Genomic DNA, 22,709 nt, shown 5'->3' on the forward strand with positions numbered 1-22,709 from the left:
GTAAGGGCTACCGCTGACAGGGAATTCCTTTCCTGTCACCGATAGACGGCTCCCCCTCCCTCCAAGCAAGCACTGGACCCCCCCCTCCACCCACAGCGCCCCCCAGACTCCCTTCTGACACAGCGCCCCCCCTCCTGACGCAGCACCCCCCACCCCCCTCCTGACACAGCGCCCGCTACCTGCATACATGCACACAGACACCCACATGCACCACGCATACACCCATTCACCTACACTTACATCCACGCATCCACTCACATGCATCCATGCACGCATTCACAACAACATCCATACACGCATTCATGCACGCATACAGCCATCCAAACACGCATTCTCACACGCATACACACTGACATGCGCACACACATTTAATTCAACATTCAGACATGCAAACAACCACGCATATACACATTCATGCACACACGCAGACACCGCACACTCATACACGCACACACAACAAAACCCAAACACTCCCATCCCCCTCCCCTGTCCGATGATCACCTTGCCTGTTCCAGGGAAAAAGTCATCCGGAAGGGAATGGGATGGGGTGCTTCCACTGCCGACAGCGCCCCGCCATCAGGACACCGCCAGGCCATATCATGGCCCATAATATGGCGGGGTGTCCTACTGGCGGGGTGGGGCCGGTTGTGGAACCGCTAGAGCACCTCTGCCCACCAGCACGACTACTGCCGGATTTCCGCCCAAAGTGTGGCAGAAATCCAGCAGTACCTGTGATTTGGCAGGCGGGAGATCGCCAGCACTGGCGGTCTCCTGGCGGTCTTGCTCAAAGACTGCCAAAGTCACAATGAGGGGCTGTGTCTTTACCAGATAAGGCAGTACCGAAGGTAAGTAACTTGATCACATTCAATTGCTGCTCAGAATGCAGCTTAACCACACTCACAATATTTCTGGCCAACACAGTTAAACACATTAACTGCAGATAAGACTTGTGTAAATTGACACCACTGTGCTTGTGTGTGCTTAATTGGCATGGGCTGACAATCTTTATTTCACTAAAGTCACAGACTGATATGTTGCAAACTGTCTCATATGTTTACTGATTTCTCCTATTATACTTGTCAGTTTGTTCTGCCCTATAAGGTGGACCCAGGCTCTGCCATAGACCTTATAAATGCAAGCAATAGCTTTCTGTAATACTAAGATTTCTTGTTGAGTGTAATTTCGTTGTATTCTCTTAGGGACCACCTGGAGCACCTGGCCCTCCTGGACCTTCATTTAACAGGAGTGTAGAGGAATTGCAGGTGAGTTTTGCTTGCAGGGGATTCCTTAATAGGCACACACTATAATATCGAAAGCAGACACTAGAACCTGTGCTGCATGCTGGAGAAGGTGGAAGTACGCCTTCTGTTACCATTCTTTTGCCATGTTATCTGACATATTTTAGTCTGTTTGTGTCTTATTGTGCTTTCATATTTGTGTCACAGAGTTGTGGGCATTCATATAGTTCTATACTTGCTCTTGATTTTGTTATAACTACCTATGTGATTACTTCCGTGTGTGTTGCTTTAATTTTGTTTTGCTGCTGCCATTTCCATCCATGTGGTCTTGCAGTAGTTTGGTGTAGTGGACATTTAATGCTGTTAGTAAAACAAGGGTACCTACAATTGTCTTGCATGATTGTTAAGCTTCACTGGAACATGGGCATGTAGAGGGATAGTCAGAAAATAAGTTACAAGGCCCTGAACAAAAGCTTTACAGAGTCATGCAGAGGACTTTTGTCCCAACCCCCACAGACACTGCCTAGGTGACGTAGACTAGAAATTGTCTTTTTTGCATACAAGCCTTTCTTTTTAACAGTTATGATGCTGCATTCTCTAGGTTTATACATAAGCTTTCATGATGCCTATTTTAATTCCAGTCTGTTTCAATGTTGTTTTTCTACCTCATGTCCCAGATATTTGCATCTAGTTGTAAATATTTTCAATAATCTTTTGAATATTCTTTAGAATCATTTCCGGAGGGGAACCTCTTTGTTTCTGTAATTTCCAATAATGCTGTATCCTCTTTTGGCCAAAATTATCTGATAGAGACTTCTAGCTACAGATTCCTTACCATAGAATTTCCCCAGGCATCAGTCTGCATCCGGATCCGGAGATTTTTCTTCGAGCAGTATCCTTGCACGCCGTTAGGTGGCATTGGTCGACTCTGCGTCCGTTGTTGGCATCGTGGTCGCTGGATATGACATTGTGGGCTGTACATAAGTGCCACCATGGTGCTCTGACGCCAGTCCTTTTCATTCCGTGCCAGCCTACGTGAAGATCCAGAGGCGAGCTACCCCCAGTTGCTTTTTGACTGGAGTTTCGACTTTTTGTCGAAGTGTTTGGGACTTTTCTAGTGCGTCGAGGATGTCCAAGAAGACTAGCATCAAGCCCTGTGACTCCTGCTACTGCATGATGTCAGTGATGGATCCCCACCTGGTGTGTTGCTTGGAATGCGACCACAGTGCAAAGTCGTGCTCCGACTGCCGGGCCATGAACCTGAAAACTTTGAGAGAGCAGTCCCTAAAGCTGCTCATGGCCCAGTGTCCGACTCCGCCTCACTCCCGGTTTGGTAGAGAAGAAAGTCCAGAGACTGCTCACAAAGCCACCCCCACCACTCCTCTTCAACCCATTTGAAATCTTCGGGACATTTGTGTAAAAAGAAGAAGTCGAAGAAGCATAATCATTCTTTGACTTCACCCTGTCGGTCGGATGACAGGACAAGGAGCATCCTCGCTCTAGGCCTTCGTCTTTGGAGTCTACTTCTGAGTTGGCTCTGTGCCTCCCTGACTTCCCGGGAGCCGGAGCCATACCTCCCAACTCAAAAAGTTTTACGAGGCCATGAGTCTCATTTTAGGACAGGCCAGCCCTGTTAGAGAGTCCTCGGGACCCAAGGGTCCCTTCGGGTTCCACCCTGGCAGCTTTGGCCTCAGTTCCGAGGAGCACCCAAGGATACGCTTCCGGATCTGAACCAGCAGTGGTTGTACCTCGAACTTCCCTGATTTTGGATCACTCCCAATTCTATCCAGGCCCAGACCCGGCTTTCCTGACCCAACACCCTATACCCAAAAGCTTCATCATCCAAGCCTCAACCTCCCATGGCGCGTTCCCTTCCGCTCCCCTGATAGGGAATCAAAGCAGCTGGTCGACCTTGGGAAGACGTTGTTCTCTTCCTCCAGCCTGGCATTGCAGTCTGTGAGCTTTTCATGCCTCTTGGGCCGTTAAACCGATACTTTATGGAACACGGTCGCACAAGTGATGCCACAGGTCCCAAAGGAGGCCCAGGCCACTCTCCCCAAAGCTGTTGCTGATGAGAGAGACGCGGCAAAGTTCACCATCAGATGTGGGTTGAATCGACGACTCTCTGGGCAGATCGGTTGCATTGATGGTGGCTTTGAAACAACACGCCTGGTTACGTGTATGTGGCTTTTCAGGGGATGTCCAATCTACTCTGATGGACATCATCTTTGATGGCACACGTCTCTTAGGGGACAAAGCAGACTCAGCACTCAATCGCTTTAAGAAGTCTTGGGCTTTGGCTTGTTTAGGAAAGTGCCCCTTTTGGCATTGGTACCCCCACACTTTTTACCTGATGTCAGGTGCTAACTTGACTGTGGGTGTGCTGGGATTTTGCTAACCAGACCCCAGCACCAGTGTTCTTTCCCTAAAATGTATCATTTCTTCCACAATTGGCACACTCCTGGCACACAGCTAAGACCCTTGTAAAAGGTACCAGTGGTAGCAAGGACCCTGTGCCCAAGGAGGGTCCGTAAGAGCTGCAGCATATAATATGCCACCCTAAGGAACCCCTCACCAAACTCATGCAAACTGCCATAGCAGCTTGTGTGTGCTGGTAGGGAGAAAAGGTAAAATCGACATAGCATTACTCTCTGGATGCCATGCCCACAAACTACAGCCTGTGGGATAGGTAAGGCACCCCTCTAGCAGGCCTTACAGCCAGAAGGCGGGGTGCACTATACCACAGGTTAGAGCATAGCTGCATGAGCAATATGCCCCTACAGTGTCTAAGTCCATTCTTAGACATTGTAACGGGAGTTTGGCCATATTGCGTCCATGGGCTGGGACTTTGTCATTACGAACTCCACAGCTCCATGATGGCTTCACTGAAGACTGAGAAGTTTGGTATCAAACTTTTCAGCTCAATAAACCCACACTGATGCCAGTGTTGGATTTATTAAAAAATGCGCACAGAGGCTATTTTAGTGATGTCCTGTGTATTTCACCCTATCCTCTAGTGTAGGGCTGACTTGTCTGTGCCATCCTGTCACTAATCCTTCCCCATGGGTGTATTATGCCACCCATGGGAGCCCATACAAAATGTGTCTGCAGGCCTGCCGTTGCAGCCCGAGTGAAAATGTGCATACACCCTTTATCTACAGGTCACTGAACCAGATCACTGTAAGTCACCCCTATGGCAGGCCCTCCTAGCCCAGAGGGCAGGGTGCAAGTACCTGTGTGTGAGGGCACCCTTGCTTGAGCAGAGGTGCCCCTGCGAACTCCAGCTCCATTTTCCTGGACTTCGTAAGTGCGGGGAAGCCATTTTACCCATGTACTGGACGCAGGTTACTTATTACCTGTGTCCAGCTACATAATTGTAACTCCAAACCTGGGCATGTTTGGTATCAAACATGCTAAAATCATACCCCAGTACTGTTGCCAGTATTGGTTTTATGATTCCATGCACTCTGGGACTCCTTAGAGGACCCCTCCAGCTTTACACCTATAAGTTTGCAGCGTTTTCTCTGGCAGCCTACACTGCTGCCATCCTACAGACAGCTTTCTGCCCTCCTTCTGCTTGACCAGCTCATGCCCAGTAAGGCAGATCAAATGATTTCCTTTGGGAGATGGAGGCAACACCCTCTCCCTTTGGAAATAGGTGTTGCATGGTTTGGGGGGGTAACCTCCCCAAGCCACTGGAATGCTTTGAAGGGCACATTTGGTATCCTCCTTGCGTAAACCGGTTTGCACCAGTCCGGGGACCCCTGGTCCCTGTTCAGGCATGAAACTGGACAATGGAAAGGGGAGTAACCACTCCCCTGTCCATCACCACCCCAAGGGCGGTCACCAGAGCTCCTCCAGGTGGCCACTTGATTCTGCCATCTTGAATCCAAGGTGGGCAGAGACCTCTGGGAGGATCTGAGTGGCCAGGTCAGGCTGGACATCACAGCCCCTCCTGATAGGTGGTCACCCTGCTAGGTGACCCATCCCCTTTTAGAGCTATTTAGGGTCTCCCTCTTGGGTGGGTCCTGAGATTTGATGTGCAAGATTCCAGCAGGACTCCTCTGCAATGTTTACCTGGACCTTCAGCTCCAGAAAGGGGGGCATTGGCTCCTGCCCCACCTGGACACCCCGGTGTGGACTGGACTCTATCCCCTTCTTTTGCAGGTTCTCTTCACCCAGAATCCATCCTTGGGTTCCACTGGTCCGGTCCGGTTTCTCCATTTCCAACTACATCGTCCCCATGTCAGTGCATTAAAGTCACTCTTTTTGGCATGGTTACCACTCACTTTTGCATGTTTATTAGTGTGTTTAAACTGTATTCACTGGGATGCTGCTAACCAGGACCCCAGTTATTGTGCTCTCTCCTCTAAATTTGGTTGCTTTGGTACCCTTTACACCCCACAATTGGCACACTGGTGTACCCCTACAAGTCCCTAGTATATGGTACTTAGGTACCCAGGGCATTGGTACTCCAGGGGTCCCCCATGGGCTGCAGCATATATTATGACCTCCATGGGAGTCCATGCAAACTGTCTGAAGGCCTGCCATTGCAGCCTGCATGAAAAGGTGCATGCTCCCTTTCACTGCTGGTCACTGCACCAGGTCACTGTAAGTCACCCCTATGGTAGGGCCTCCTAGCCCAAAGGGCAGAGTGCAGGTTCCTGTGTGTGACAGCACCCCTGCATGAGCAGAGGTGTCCCCATGAACTCCAGTTCCAGTGCACTGGACTTTGTAAGTGCAGGGAAGCCATTTTACTCATGTACTGGCCACAAGTCCCTACCTCTGTTTAGCTACATAATGGCAACTCTGAACCTAAGCATGTTTGGTGTCAAACATGTCAGAATCATACCTCAATATTAATGCCAGTATTGGTGGCATGGTTCCATGCACTCTAGGGGCTCCTTAGAGGACCAGGATTGCTCCTACCAGTCTTCCATGGTTTGCAGGCAGCCCACGCTGCTGCAGCCCCTCAGACAGGTTTCTGGCCTCCTGCTGCTTGACCAACTCAAGCAAGGGAAGGCAGAACAAAAGATTTCCTGTGGGAGAGGGGTTGCAACCTCCTCTCCCTTGAAAATAGATGTGTCAAGGCTAGGGGAGCAGTAGTCTCTCAACACCACCGGCTTGCTTTGAAGGGCACATTTGGTGCCCTCCTTGCATAATTGGGTTTGCACCAGTCCAGGGACCCCTGGTCCTTTCTCTGGCGTGAAAGTGGACAAAGGAATGTGGAGTGACCACTCCCCTGTCCATGACCACTCCAGGGATGGTGTCCAGAGCTCCTCCAGGTAGCCAATTGATTCTGCCATCTTGGAAACAAGATGTGCAGAGGCCCCTGGAAGCATCTGGTTGGTTAGGACAGGTAACTGATGTCAGTGACCCCCCTCTGATAGGTGGTCACCCTGCAGAGTGACCAAACCCCTGTTAGGTCTATTTAGGGACTCCCTTGCAGGTGGGTCCCCAGAATTGGCATGCAAAACTCAGCCAGGACTCCTCTGCATCGCCCTCTTCTGCTCCTGGCCACCAGAACCGCTGCTGGACAGGATCCAAACAAGCCTGCAACTCCTGAGATGACATCACCTTTCAACATTGTTTCTCTGGCTCCTTCCAACAATTGCAACATTTCCACAGCAGTGCATCCTCTGGGGTCGGCAAGACTTCAGCTGCACCAAAGAAGCAAGACAGAATCTCCCTTGAAGTGAAGTGAAGGAGTCACTCCCTTACATCCGCAGGCACCCAAGGCAACAATGTCTGGCTGCTGGGATCTGCTTTCCAAAGGAACTGTGTGGATCCTCCAACACAGGTGATGGTTCTGAGTGGTCATCTTGGACCTCTCTGCCCTCTGTCTAACATGGGAAAGGTCGGCCCTTGCCTCTCCTGGCAAGACAGTACCCCTGTGCACCGCAACTTTTTTTTGCAGCAACTAAGGCATGTTGACTCCTGCTGATCTTCAGGCTCCAAGTAGCCCTTGCATCCAGCACTTAATTCTTGCAAGAGCAGACTCTTCATCAGCAACGTGGAACTCCTCTCCGGGTATGCTCACTGGGTCTCGCGGCTACCTAAAGTGCCTGCTGCCAGTGGGTTGCCTGGTGGGGGTTATGACTACGTCTGCTGGCTCGCCTGACTGCTGAGGATCAGCTCAGCCTCCCCTTCAAGGGTCGAGTCCCCTGGACCTTGTTGGTCCTCTTCTTCTCTGCAAATCCTTTTCTGCCCAGATTTGCTTTTGCCAAGTTTTGTTGGTGGTCCTCCTGACCACTGACCATCTGCAACCCAGCCACCGGCAGGGGACATCATCTGCATGACTCCAAGGACCTCTCTGCAGTTCCTGGGATACACAGCTGATCTTCATCTTCCCTCGTCGACCTGGATCTTCATCCACAGAAGGGTGGGTAGTGGCTCCTGCCCCACCTGGGCACTCCTGCGTGGACTGGACTCTGTCTTCCTCTTTTGCAGTTCCTCTCAATCCAGAATCCACTGTTGGGTTCCACTGGACTGGTCCTGGGCTTGCAATCTTCCTTTTCCAATTCCCTTTGTTAGTCTTTGGGAAGTCCAGGTAACTTATCTCAGCTCTCCTGGATGCTGGGGGGCATCTAGGTACTCACCTCTTGGGGTCTTGAGTCCTTCCAGCTCCCTTCTAACTATTCCACATGCTTGGGTAGGGGACCTTGTAGGAAGCTGGCTCTGTATATACTATAGCAAAATGAAGTATCGTGTGTACAGAGCCCAGGGGTTCCCCAGAGGCTTAACAGAGGCTGCAGTAGATAATACTAATGCTCTGTTTTGTGGTAGTGTGGTTGAGCAGTTAGGCTTATCAGAGGGTAGTGCAAAGCATTTGTTGTACACACCCAGTCGAGAAATGAGGCACACACTCAATGTCTAACTCCAGGCCAGGTGTTTTTATGTAGCAAAAATAAATTGTTACTTTATTACTAGAACCAGAAGATCTTTGTTGCAAGTAAGTACAGTGGTAAATAGGTATCAAGCATATGTATCAAATGTACTTTAGTTTTGCAGATGAAGCGGTTTACAAGTAAGTAACCATTTTGTATGTCAAAAGTTGACAGTGCAAGTTTTTCATAGGACTCAATAAAGGCCTGGGGGGCAAGTGTTAGCACATTTAACAGGTAAGTGCATGTCTTACGATTTCAGTCTTAAAGTGTTAGGATGCCCACAGGTCAAAGTTTAGGCTGACCCCAAATGGGCAGCACCAGGAACACTGGGCCGGTGGGGTGGAGAGTCTAGGAAGCTGGCCTCGTGTGTGGTGGGTACCTAAGGTGCTTACACCTTATACCAGGGCCAGGTATCCCCTATTAGTGTAGTGTAGGCAGTATTTAGAAACCATGCTCTCTAGAGGTAGCTGTGGATAAGCAGCCAAGGCTTAACTAGGAGACATGCAAAGCTCATACAATACCACTGTAGTCACACAGCACTTACACACATGAAAGAAAACACCTAGTGTTATAAATATAAAGGCACTTTATTTTAGTGACACAATTACCAAAAAGTACTAAAGAGGCAACCCTCCAATAGGACGAAAGTAACACACTAGATATGTACACTAGTAATCAGAAATAGGCATAGAAAACAGTGCAAATAGCAATAAATAGTAACCCTAGGAGGAACCCAAACCATATAGTAAAAAAATAGAATGCGAATGCAGGTCCCCCACCTAGGTAAGTGGAATGTGTAGAGGGGTGCTGGGGGGACTAGGAAACCACAAAGTACTACAAAACCATAAAGTATTACAGTGCCTCTCAGCGACCAGGAAGAAAGGAGTAAGTTACTGGCTTTTCCCCAAACCACCCAAAAAGACTGAAAAGAAGATTTTGCAACACCTATACAAGACTGCGAGAAGTCAGTGGTGGATTCCTGAAGAGGAAGACCTGTAAAAGGTGGGAACCAAGTCCAGAAGTTGCTGGAGTGTCCGCTGGTGGCAGTAGCAACTACCCATCTGTGTGTGGTTGCAGGAGTTGGTTGACATTAGGACAAAGACGGTCAGCAATGCAGCCCTGTAGCTGGAGAAGAGTTCTGGAGGATGCAGTCGATGACCCATGCCGGATAGAAGATTGCAGTCGGTAAGTGTTGTGGAAAGGCCACCAACAAGCCTTGGCAAAGGCAGAAGTCGCTGTAAAGCAAAAGTGGATCTTCCGGGGACCAGCAAGGTCCAGGAGGACTCAACCTATGAGGGGAGTCCCGGGTGACCCTCAGCAGTGAGGAGAGTTACAGGAAGAGGAAGCAACCCCTACAGGTGACCCACAGGCAGCAAGCACAGGAGTCCTAATGACACCCACGCAGCACACCTATAAAGGAGTCCAACTTCATTGACCCAGAGAGCTGTGCATCATAGGGAAGAGTGCTGGGGGCCGGGGCTGCAGGGAGCCTGAAGATTCTTTGGAGGAGATACTTACAAGCCTTGGTAACTGCTAAAGACGCAGTGCATGGGGGTACTGTTCTGCGTGGAGAGGCAAGGGCTTACCATCTCCCAAGTTGGACAGCTGGTAGAGAGGACAAAGGGGACCGCTCCAGACCACCACCTGTGATGCAGGATCCATGCAGCCCTGGAGCAGAGGAGATCCTTGCATCCGGTCATCGTTGCAGTTAGTGCCTGCAGATGCAGTGGAGTGACTCCTTCACTTCCAGCGAGATTGCTTCTTGTGCAGACTGAAGACTGGTCGCCCTCAGAGGATGCACAGCCAAGGAAATGTTGCAGTTGCTGGAAGGAGCTGGAGAAACAATGTTGCAGAGCAGAGTTGTCGCTGTATTTGCAGATTGTAGGGTCCTGGAGTGTCCAGTTGCAGTTCCAGTGGCTAGAAGGTGAAGTAAACGATGGAGAGGAGTCCTGCTGGAATCTTGCACGTCGAATCTCAGGACCCACCCAAGAGGGAGACCCTAAATAGCTCAGAAAGGGGGATTGGTCACCTAGCAGGGTGACCACCTATCAGGAGGGGGCTGTGAGTCACCTGCGTGTCCTGGCCACTGAGATGCTCCGAGAGGCCTCTGCCAATCTTAGATTCAAGATGGCAGAATCAAGTGGCCACATGGAGGAGCTCTGGGCGCCACCTCTGGGGTGTTGATGGACAGGGGAGTGGTTACTCCCCTTTTCATTGTCCAGTTTCGTGCCAGAGCAGGGTCTTGGGGTCACTAGACTGGTGCAAACTGGTTTATGCAGGGTGCTTTTCAAAGCATACCAGTGGCTTGGGAAGGCTACCCCTTCCAAGCCATGCAACACCTATTTCCAAGGGGGAGAGGGTGTTGCCTCAATTCTCCCAAAGGAAATTCTTTGATCTGATAGAGACTTCTAGCTGCAGATTCTGTGAGTCTCTCACAGGAGGTTGACTGTGAGAGACTGGCGCTGGTCCGGATCTGCTATCGGATCCCGGGGTCCCCAATGGCGCTGAGGCCGAAGCCACTGACGTCGAACCCGATGGGGTCCGTACTGACCCCGCGGGGCCCAAAGACCCACCGAGGGTGCAGCCTGGTAAAAAAACAAGGCCCATAGCCTCATAAAATTCTTTAATTTGAACAGGGGTCGCTCCGGTCCCCAGAAAAGGGGAAAGACGCAGAGCCGGCCCTGGCAACGGCTCCGTGGAGCCACGCTCGGAACCTCAATGATCCCTAGATGCCTCGTCGACCGATGGGCGTGGCAAAGTTGAAGTCCGCTTGAACTTCTTCATTTTGTGCCTCTCACCTGAGTGCCCTGATGACCTCAAATGCGAGGAAGAGGACTTGGGGCTCCTGGAGCAGTGCAGCGACCTCCTCCTACTGCAGGACCTTGACCTCCTCGGAGTTGCGCCAACCGAAGACGGTTGTCGGGCCACTAGAAGCTTGAGAGAGCTCTCTCTCAAGGCCTCCGGAGCCATGGCCTGACAGTCGGAACATGACGTCAAATCGTGGTCCTTCTCCAGACACCAGAGACACACTCGGTGTGGATCCGTGACCGACATGGTGCGATGACATGCACCACAAGGCTTGAATCCTGTCTTTCTCAAAGGCATCACAAACAATCAAAAAACCACTAGAAAATCGCCAAAGAAAAAGGGTAGCTGTTCCTGGATCTACGTACGTACGTGCGCCAGGGTGGTGCTTGTATAGAAGACTGTGATGTCACAGACGGCTCCAAAGATGCTGACGACGCCACGCCGAGCCGGACGATGCCACCCGATGCCACCGGACAGCACGTGCAGGGTACTACTCAGAAAAACAATTCTGGATTCGAAGCTGATGCCAGTGAATTCTAAGGTAAGGAATCTGCAGCTAGATGGAGTCTCTACCAGATATTTAGTTACCGAAGGTTAGTAACTTGTTCTTCTGCCTTCCTGGGTTTGAGCTGGTCATGCAGCAGGAGGGCAGAAACCTGTCTGTAGGATGGCAGCATCGGGTGCTGCCTGTGAAAACCCTGCAAACTCGTAGGAACAAAGCTGGGGGTCCTCTAAGGACCCCCAGAGTGCATGGAATCATACAACCAATACTGGCAACAGTATTGGGGTTTGATTCTGACATGTTTGATACCAAACAATGCCCAGGTTTGGAGTTACCATTATGTAGCTGGACACCTGTGTCCAGTACATGGATAAAATGGCTTCCCTGCACTTACAAAGTCCCGAAAAATGGAGCTGGAGTTTGTAGGGGCACCTCTGATCATGCAGGGGCTCCCTCACACACAGGTACTTGCACCCTGCCTTCTGGACTAGGAGGGCCTGCCATAGGGGTGACTTAGTGACCTGGTGCAATGACCTGTAATGAAAGGGTGCATGCACCTTTTCACACGGGCTGCAATGGCAGGCCTGCAGACACATTTGCATGGGCTCCCATTGGTCTGGTAATACATGCTCAACCCCTGGTCCCTCAGTGCCCTGGGTACCTAGGTACCTAGGTACCATATAGTAGGGAGCTACATGGGGGCACCAGTATGCCAATTGTGGGTGTACAAAGTCAGGAACAACCAATTTTAGGGGGAGAGAGCACAGTCACTGGGGTCCTGGTTAGCAGGATCCCAATGAGCACAGTGAAAACACACTGACAGCAGACAAAAAGTGGGGTAACCATGCCAGAAAGAGGGTACTTTCCTACAGGCTCCCTTCGAGCCACTGCACAATGTCCAGCTGCTCACTGTCAAGACAGCCTTCTTAGTTGCATTAACATCTACCCTGAGGGTGAGTGCGATGCAAACTTTATCATTCAAACCTCTGTATCTCACAATGTTTCCAGACAAGTTAGTATTTCTCACTCGTTCCTCCTCTTCCCTAAGGTGGTGGCCCCATTTCCCCTGGGTCAGACTATCACCCGCTCCACCTTCTCTGCTACCCTGCATCTCTCTAAGGAAGAGGAACAACTTCACCAACTGGACCCAAAAAGTGCATTGTCGTTCTAACTTGACCGTACAAAAGAGTTCCAGGTGGATGACCAACTCTTTCTGGGGTACGTGGGAGCAAAGAAAGGTTGGTCATTGCAGAAATTGACCATTTTGCAATGTCATTCTCTGCATACAATCTGCAACACACTGGCCAAAAAGCAACCTCCTGAATGCTTGAGGGCCCATTCCACCAGATGAACAAGTTACTTACCTTTGGTAATGCATTATCTGGTACTGACTCAGGTCCGCAGTGATGGCTACTTTGGCCATTCGGTCCTGCAGGACTTCCTAGTATGATTTTAGTTTGCAGACCCACCTACAGTGGTGGTGTTGCTAGGGTATCCATTCCAAGGTAAGGAATCTGTAACTAGAATTCTCTATCAGATGAACAAGTTACTTACCTTCGGTAATGATTTATCTGGTAGAGACATATTCTAGTTGCAGATTTCCTGCAAACCCACCCATCCTCCCCACTCTGCAAACTGATTTCTAGGGATAGGGATTGCCCTTTCAGGGCCATAGTTCTGGTGCACTAGTATCAGTTTTCTTCATGGCTCAACGCTTTTGGTGTGGAAAGTCGTGAAAAGAAACTGACATCAGCTCACCAGGGTTGCACTTATGTACGACCCGCGATGTCCTATCCGGCGACCACAACACCATTGACTGACTTGGAGTCAACCAACACCAACCCACGGTGCTCAAAGGTACTGCTTGAAGAAAAATAGCCAGATCCAGACTGACACTGGAAGAAATTCTAAGGTTAGGAATTTGCAACTAGAATATGGCCCTCATTTTGACTTTGGCGGTCTTTTTCCAAGACCGCCAAGGCCGTGGGCGCCAGAAGACTGGGCGGATATCCTCCAGTAGTCGTGCTGGCGGTTGGAGGCAAATGGGCGATTCCACCACCGGCACGCAGCGACAAAAGGACTCCACCAGCCGTATTACGAGCAGTAATACGGCCTGGCGGTGTCCTGATGGCGAAGTGCTGCCGGTGGTGGAAGTGCCCGTTCCCTGCCGGACGACCTCCTCGCTGGACAAGGTAAGTCGGACACCCGACAGGGGAGGGGGGTGGGTGGGGTGTGTGAGTGGGTGTTGTCTGCATGTGTGCATGTATGTGTGTATGCGTGTGTGCATGGTTGTGTGTATGAGAGTGTGTGTATGTGTATGAGTGTGTGTATGGGTGTGTGTATATGTGTGTGTGTATGCGTGGTTGAATGCGTGTATGAATGTATGTGTGTATGCGTGGTTGAATGATGAAGTGAGTGCTTGCATGAATGGTGAAGTGAGTGCGTGTATGGATGCTTGTGAGTGTATGCGTGTATGGATGCTTGTGAGTGTATGCATGTATGTCAGTGTTGGTGTATACATGTATGCGAGGTGCATGAATGAGTGTATGCGGAATACGTGTGGGTGTCTGTGTGCGTATATGCAGGTGGAGGACATTTGGCGGGGGTGGGGGGCACTGCACTAGAAGGGGGGTTGTGAGGGAGGTGCTGTTCTGGTAGGGGGTTTTTGGTATGGAGGGGGGATGTGGGGGTATTGGGCTTGAAGAGGGGGGCAGTCGTCTGCCGGTGACAGGAAAGACATTTCCTGTCACTGGTAGTCTTTCCGCCAGCGTTTTCGTGGCAGTGTTCCTGCCGCGGAAACCCCGGTGGAAAGCCAGCTCCAAATACCGCCGCAGCCTTCATTGGACTGCCGGGCCAGAGATGCTGATCTCCGGCTCGGCGGGTCCAACCGCCTTGGCGGGACAGGTGGGGATGTGGCTGGTTGGCAGAGGCTAACCTGCCAGAGGCTAACCTGCCAGACCCGTTACGTGGTGGTCTTCACCGCCAGCCCGTCGGCGGTGATACCGCCACCATAGCCCTGGCGGTGTTCTGACCGCCAGGGTCATAATGAGGGCCTATATCTCTACCAGATAAATCATTACAGAAAGTATGTAACTTGTTCATTAGGGATTGTTAAACATCTGTATTCACATTGTTGATCTTCTTGTTCTATTATTTATATTTCAGAGTTTGTTTTATTCGTCTGACAAACTAAATTATGACATGGTTTGGGCAGTCATGGAGAGCTTGGGAGAGGAGCTGAAGCTCCTTGTGAGTCCCCCAAATGGAACAAAGGAAAATCCTGCCACTACCTGCAAGGAGCTTCAACTGGCACAGAAACACCTTCTTGATGGTACGGAAATATGAGAGCTGGGGAAAAAGCAAAGCATTAAGACCTGAAAGATGGTAACAAATTTGTGGTGGTGTGAAGTCCTCAACTAGGTCTAGAAAGTCAAATAATTTAATTCAACATTTTGATAGAGCGGTTATCCAAATCAGTTAAAAAACACATAGCATATGGGCTAATGCTGATTTAGGCTACAAACGTCATATAAAGTAACACTTGAACAGTAAATGTATAAACTCTCATCTGCTTTGTAATCTGGGAAACTTTAAAATAGAACACTTGAAATGGAGGAGGAGTAAATCAACACTGTTTAAACTTCGACGTAAGTTAAACTATATGAGGAAATGCCTCCTTGGCATGGTTACTCCCTAACTTTTTGCCTTTGCTGATGCTAAGTTATGATTTGAAAGTGTGCTGGGACCCTGCTAACCAGGCCCCAGAGCCAGTGTTCTTTCCCTAAACGGTACCTTTGTCTCCACAATTGGCACAACCCTGGCACTCAGGTAAGTCCCTTGTAACTGGTACCCCTGGTACCAAGGGCCCTGATGCCAGGGAAGGTCTCTAAGAGCTGTAGCATGTCTTATGCCACCCTAGGGACCCCTCACTCAGCACATGCACACTGCTTCACAGCTTGTGTGTGCTGGTGGGGAGAAAATGACTAAGTTGACATGGCAATCCCCTCAGAGCGCCATGCCAACCTCACACTGCCTGTGGCATAGGTAAGTCACCCCTCTAGCAGGCCTTACATCCCTAAGGCAGGGTGCACTATACCACAGGAGAGGGCATATGTGCAGGAGCACTATGCCCCTACAGTGTCTAAGCAAAACCTTAGACATTGTAAGTGCAGGTTGTAAGGAAATGCCTCCTTGGCATGGTTACCCACTAACATTTTGCCTTTGCTGGTGCTAAGTTATGATTTGAAAGTGTGCTGGGACCCTGCTAACCAGGCCCCAGCACCAGTGTTCTTTCCCTAAACTGTACCTTTGTCTCCACAATTGGCACAACCCTGGCACTCAGGTAAGTCTCTTGTAACTGGTACCCCTGGTACCAAGGCCCCGATGCCAGGGAAGGTCTCTAAGGGTTGCAGCATGTCTTATGCCACCCTAGGGACCCCTCACTTAGCACATGCACACTGCCTCACAGCTTGTGTGTGCTGGTGGGGAGAAAATTACTAAGTCGACATGGCACTTTGCATTGTGGAAGCAAAGGTACAGTTTAGGGAAAGAACTCTGGTGCTGGGGCCTGGTTAGCAGGGTCCCAGCACACTTTCAATCAAAACTTAGCATCAGCAAAGGCAAAAAGTTAGGGGGTAACTATGCCAAGGAGGCAATTTCTTACAATGCACTTCAGAGTTTTTCCCGTTTTTGACCACCATTCATTTTCTCTCAGTTATTCAGCCCCAGCAGCATCTTATTTTCCAAACCCCCAGTTCAACCCATGCACATTATACCCACAGTCAGTTTACAGCAGCTGACTTATCTTTTCTCAGTTTCCTTCCTTGGAGAAACGTCATTTGATGTATTGTTGCACTTGCTGTGCATCTTTTGCACATTCATACTTCAATACAGAGAAACTGAGAAAGAGGCATACAAAATATGGCCTATATTACCACTCCAGAAGAAAGCAGGTGGTGGAACCATGAATCTGGCCTGTGTTCACCTCATTGATCAAGCCATGTAACAGTTGAATTATGTAGTGAGAGGAAAACGATTGCCTCTCTCAAGAATGGCACATAACAGGGACAAAGCAGGGAAACTCAGATGTCCAGCAAGGTTCTGCAGGGTACTCAGTTGTTAAGAGCATGTGGGTGTCCAGAAGTATTGTCTATTTTAATACGGGCAGGTTGCATATCAACGTGAGGAATGTTCCACAGGTGCAGGCGAGCAGCTCCTCTTATTCTGTAATGCGGTTTTAGTGGTGGCCATCTTGAAATGAGTAGGCATTGCTCTCTTTGGGCTGATTCTTAAACTGCACTTTGTAATATGTTTTGTAGTACTACAAAACATAGTACAAAATGTACTACAAAGTGTAAGTTTTGCCTGTACTTATTTGTGCGAAGTTTTCTAGCTCGAAAGTGGACATGTAAGTGTAGATTTTAGTATTAAATGAGAGAGGTCCACAGGGGACAAAATGGGAAAAGTGGCACACTTACTACTTAAAGAATTGGGTCTAGGGAGGTGTAAGAGGGGTTTAGTGAGGATCAGTTAGGTTTTTAGGGAGGGATGTGAGCCACTAACAAAGGAGTAAGCCAACTGCATTACAGGTGAGAGTGAGACATGTAATATACACTTTTGTAGTATATTTACTCTGGGTTTGTGAATACCGAAAATAGTAAACTTATTAAAAAGTGTAAAATTATGTAAAAGGGTAACTTACCTCAGGCCCACTGCCTTTTGCATCATATTTAAAGCTGTGCATGCATGGGCCCAGTTTTCAACAGGCCTCGCTTACATGAGATGTACTCACATCGCTTACATGAGATGTGCTCACATCAGCCCACTTTCTTTCCACATGACTTTGCAGCAGGGCAACTGTCCTAAATATAGTTGGCAGCTGACCGAGTTGTACAGTTCTACGCTGATGGAAACATAAACTGGGGAATTCAGTGGCCTGTCAGAAATATTAACAAGATCTTTGAAGAACTCTCAGGAATGCACAGGAAGTACCAATGACCATATTCTCCAGGAGATTTTAGACTTTATTTTGAAAAATGGAGGTAAAGCATTAAGTTCAGGGTTGTGAAGCCAGTCATCTTACCATACCACTTAGGCTATTGTGGTATTGAGGCATATCTGTGAGCCTCCTCCTCTTATGTGGCGATAACATTACAATGCTGACTCATTGTGTGCTATTAACCTTTAGCAAAGAGAATACACAAACTCACACATTAATCTTTCCCTCTTGTACTTGACAAATAAGTTGCTTACCTTTGGAAAAGTATTATCTGGTAGAGACACTATCTAGCTGCAGATTCCTTATCTATGGAATTTCCTGGCATCAGCTTGGAATCTGGAACTTTTGCAAAGCAATACACTTGCGTGCGCAATCGGGTAGTATCATTCGCAACCACGTGGCGTCGGTGACATTGTTGGAGCCGTCTGTGATGTCACTGTGGCCTATAAAGGCACCTCCCAGGCACACGTACGTCAGTTCCTTTTCCATGAACTTCCACCCCAGAAGTGCAGAGCCATGGAAAAAACTAAGAGTTTGTGCCAAAAAACTAGGGTCCTGAAAGGGACAATCCCTAACCCTAGCAGACGTGTCTGCAGAGCGGGATGGCATGGGTGGGTGTAAGGAATCTGCAGCTAGATCAGGGGCAGCTCCTTCACAATGGCAAAAGAGCGTCACCCCCCTCGCTAAGCCAGGAGATGAAAGATAAAATGATATTTAGTTATTGTTTTAGCTTTCATCTGCTGGCTCAGCCAGGAGTGTGTTCAGGGTAGGGTGGGGCTGGCTGGCCTGTGGCAGGTGGAAGGGGAGAGTGCCAAACACACGTGCGCACTTAGGTTTCTCCAACCTGGAGAAACAGCAAAGACCCAAAGCTTGTGTCAGAGCGGCACTCTGAGCCGTTCAGACCAATCCTGATGCTGCTTACATGCTATGGTTAGCATGTAAGCAGCTCAAGGATTGCAGGGGAGCCTGTGCTGGTGTCCCAGTAAATGCTGGGACACCACAAGAAGACCAGAGGAGCAACGCGGCAGGAGGCAGCGGTGACAATGGGAAAAAGGTAAGGTTTTATTTTATTTGAATTTTTTTGTATCCCCTCGTCCTCTACCCTGCCCCTCTTCTTGAGATTTGCGGTGCCTGACGCTGAGCTAGAAAGAGGCCCTCATTATGACGGCCAAGGTGTGGCGGAAAGACAACCAGTGACAGGAAATGTCTTTCTTGCCATGGCAGATGACTCTCCCTACCTCCCTGCAAGCCCAAAAGACCCCATCCCCCTCCATACTAGAACCGCCCTCCCCACCCCCTTCTAGTACAGTGCCCCCTCCTAGTACAGCGCCCTCCTCCCTGCATACACGCACAGAGACACCCACACACTCATTCACGCACACCGCACACACTCATTCACCAACACTGACAAACCTGCATTCACTCACAAGCATCCATACACGCACTCACTTCAACACTCATAAATGCATTCACTTCAAAATTCATACACACATTCACTCACATGCATCCATACACGCACTCACTTCAACATTCATACACACACTTAAGTCAACATTTATACATGCGCACACACGCACACACACCCATACACACATGCATACATACACGCATACAAACACGCAGACACAAACCCATACGCACATGTATACAAACATGCATACAAACACGCATACACACTTACCTTCACACATGCAGACAATATCCACTCGCACACGCAACACTCCACAGCCTCCCACCCCCCTCCCCTGTCAGACGATCGACTTACCTTGTCCGGTGAGAAGGTCAGCCGGCAGGGAATGGGCGCTTCCACCGCCGGCAGCGCCTCGCCATCAGGGCACAGCCAGGACCTATTACAGGTTGTAATACGGCTGGTGGAGCCCCCTCGTCTTGGACCGCCACCATGACTACTGGAAGATTTCCACCCAAAATGTGGCGGAAATCCATCAGTACTCATGTTATGGTGGGCGGAATATCCCCAGCACTGGCAGTATTCTGGCGCCCGCAGCTTTGTGAAAGACCACCAAAGTCGTAACGAGGGCCAGAGTCTCTACAAGATAATATGTTACCTAAAGTAACTTGTTCATCTGATAGAGACTTGTAGCTGCAGATTCCTTACCTTTAGAATAGATACCCTAGACATAACCTCCTGGCGATAGGCTGCAGAGAGATCTTCTCACACTAAAAAGTACAGTAGGACCAAACAGGTAAAGTGCCAGTCTCTATGGACTTGATTGTCCAGGCAGTAATGTCTTGCGAATGTGTGCAAGGACGCCCATGTTGCTACCTGACAGATGTCCTGAACCGGAGCACCTCGTGCTAACTGTAGGAAAGTCACTCTCTTTGCATGGTTACCCCCACTTTTTGCCTGTTTTCAGTGTGTTTATGCTTTTTTCACTGGGATCCTGCTAACCAGGATCCCAGTGATTGTGCTCTCTCCTCTAAATTTGGTTGCTTTGGTACCCTTTATACCCCACAATTGGCATACAGGTGTACCCATGTAGGGCCCTAGTACATGGTACGTAGGAACCCAGGGCATTGGTACCCCAGCGGCCCCCCAGGGGTTGCAGCATGTATTATGCCACCCACTGGAGCTAATGCAAAATGTGTCTGCAGGCCTGCCATTGCAGCCTGTGTGAAAAGGAGCATGCGCCCTTTCACTGCTAGTCACTGCACCAGGTTACTGTAAGTCACCCCTATGGAAGGTCCTCCTAGACCAGAGGGTAGGGTGCAGATTCCTGTGTGTGAGGGCACCCCTGCATCAGCAGAGGTGCCCCTGCGAACTCCAGTTTCAATGCACTGGACTTTGTAAGTGCGGGGAAGCCATTTTACACGTTTACTGGTCACATGTCACTATCTGTGTCCAGCTGCATACTGGTAACACCGAACTTAGGCATGTTTGGTATCAAACATGTCAGAATCATACCCTAATACTGACGCCAGTATTGGTGGCATGATTCCATGCACTCTGGGGGCTCCTTAGAGGACACCACAGTAGTGCTTCTACCAGTCTTCCAGAGTTCCAGAGTTTGCGGGCAGCCCACGCTACTGCATTCCCTATGACAGATTTCTGCCCTCCTGCTGCTTGACCAGCTCAAGCAGGGGAAGGCAGAACAAAGGATTTCCTGTGGGAGAGGGAGGCAACACCCTGTCCCTTGGAAATCGGTGTTACATGGCTGAGGAGGGATAGCCATTAATTCTGCCTTTCCCTTTCCACAGCCAAGGCCTCCATATATAGGGCTAACTGTTGCTGCTACAACCTCAGTGTGACCCTCTCTAGCCTCAGTTTTCTGAGCTCCTTATCTAGGGACTCCTCCTCTGAGTAAGAGTGGTCAGTTACATCAGATACTGCTGAGACATGGGTATGGGCAGATGAGGAGGACCTATCCCTCCTCCTTGGAGACTCTTTGTACGAACCCCCTGTGAGTAAAAGTGGTGCTACCGGTGTGTCCCTCTTTTCAATGCCACGAGTGCTCCCTTCAGGACTAGCTTGTACAGTTTCTTCCTGACCTTCCCCAGTGAAGTGTAGGTCCACTCTTTCTAAGACTGGGAGTGGGGGGTCAGTCTCTTCCTCCTGTCCCTCCTGGTCTGCAGTATTCTGGCTATCAGCCTGGAGACGCAATCCTAAGAGGAGAGATTTGTTGGGATTTCTCCCTGTCTTCAGCTTCCTAGAATCTCCCTCACTTCTTGAAAGGTAAAGTTCTCATACTGAGAGTCTGAGACTTGATCTGTGTTTTCTACTGAAGACATTTCCCTAGAGTAATGAGGGATCACCTGTCTACTCTAAGTAACCCAAATTTCTAAAAGAGTTTAGAAAAGGGGCTATGCTAGACCCCCAACTTATGTAAACTAGATATCTAGTGATCCTAATTACTAAATGTAGTGTACCCTATAGACTAGTGGTGGACTTTCTTGTGGAATGTTATCAGTGACAGAGTGGTAAGGCAATTGCAAGTGTCTTATCCCACTGCTGCACCATCAATGTAGGAGTCTGGCCTCATGTGTGGTGGACACCTATAGTGTTGGGCACCTCATAACATGTCCAGGCAACCCTTATTAGTGAGTGTTATAGTGCCTAGGAAGCCAGGGTTCTCTTGGCTGCCATGATACCATGTCCACAAACCACTGCATGTGGCATAGGTAAGTCACCCCTCTAGCAGTTCTTCCAGCCCTAAAGCAGAGTGCACTATACCACAAGTGAGGGCATAGCTGCATGAGTAATATACCCCCACAGTGTCTAAGTCCATTCTTAGACATTGTAAGTGCAGTGTGGTCATATTAAATACATGGGCTGGGAGTTTGTCATTATGAACTCCATAGCTGCATGATGGCTTCACTGAACACTGGGAAGTTTGGTATCAAGCTTCGCAGCACAATAAACCTACACTGGTGCCAGTGTTGGATTTATTGTATCATGCTCACAAAGGACATCTTGGAGATGCCCCTATATTTTACCCTACCCTTTAGTGTAAGGCTGACCAGTCTGTCCCAGTCTGCCGAGAACAGACAACTTTCTGAACAACTGGGGTGAGAGCCTTTGTGGTCTCTGGGGTCAGAAACAAAGCTGCCACAGGCTTTGTTCCTGGACACAGAGTGACAAAGGCACTCTCCCCATGTGGCCAGCAACATGTCTGGTATGTGGCAGGCTGGCAGAAACTGGTCAGCCTACACTAGAAGTTGGATTGGTATTCAGGGGGCATCTCTTAGATGCCCTCTGGGTGCATGTTACAATAAATTGCACACTGGCATCAGTGTGCATTTATTGTGCTGAGAAGTTTGATACCAAACTTCCCAGATTTCAGTGTAGCCATTATGGAACTGTGGAGTTCGTGTTTAACAAACTCCCAGACCATATACTCTTATGGCTACCCTGCACTTACAATGTCTAAGCTTTTGCTTAGACACTGTAGGGGCATAGTGCTCATGCACATATGCCCTCACCTGTGGTATAGTGCACCCTGCCTTAGGGCTGCAAGGACTGCTAGAGGGGTGACTTACCTATGCCACAGGCAGTGTGAGGTTGGCATGGCACTCTGAGGGGAGTGGTGGTGAGCCTCAAAAGCTTAGGGCTCCTGTTACAGTGTCCCAGGGCACTCCACCTAGTGGAGATGCCCACCCCCAAACCACGCCCCACTTTTGGTGGCAGGTCTGGCAGGAAAATTGGGAAAAACAAGGAGGAGTGATCACTTCAGCTGGGAGTGTCGAGAGCTAAAGTGACCCCCTCCTTGCAGCATCCATCTTGTTTTTGGAGGAGAGTGACCAATAGCGATAGGAATGTG

The 22,709-nt window shown here is 49.4% G+C and overlaps 1 protein-coding gene across 2 annotated transcripts in view; it reads left to right on the forward strand.

The window, feature by feature from the left end:
* The window catches only part of LOC138301234 (collagen alpha-1(II) chain-like), a 1,268,735-nt gene that overhangs the window by 1,154,340 nt on the left and 91,686 nt on the right, over positions 1-22,709 (forward strand). For both annotated transcript variants that reach the window (XM_069241494.1, XM_069241495.1), the window contains 2 exons: positions 1,200-1,262; positions 14,601-14,766. In XM_069241494.1, the coding sequence (XP_069097595.1) occupies positions 1,200-1,262; positions 14,601-14,766 (229 nt within the window). The remainder of the gene's footprint in view (positions 1-1,199; positions 1,263-14,600; positions 14,767-22,709) is intronic.

Source organism: Pleurodeles waltl, chromosome 6 (genome assembly GCF_031143425.1).
Source record: "Pleurodeles waltl isolate 20211129_DDA chromosome 6, aPleWal1.hap1.20221129, whole genome shotgun sequence".
Taxonomy (NCBI): domain Eukaryota; kingdom Metazoa; phylum Chordata; class Amphibia; order Caudata; family Salamandridae; genus Pleurodeles; species Pleurodeles waltl.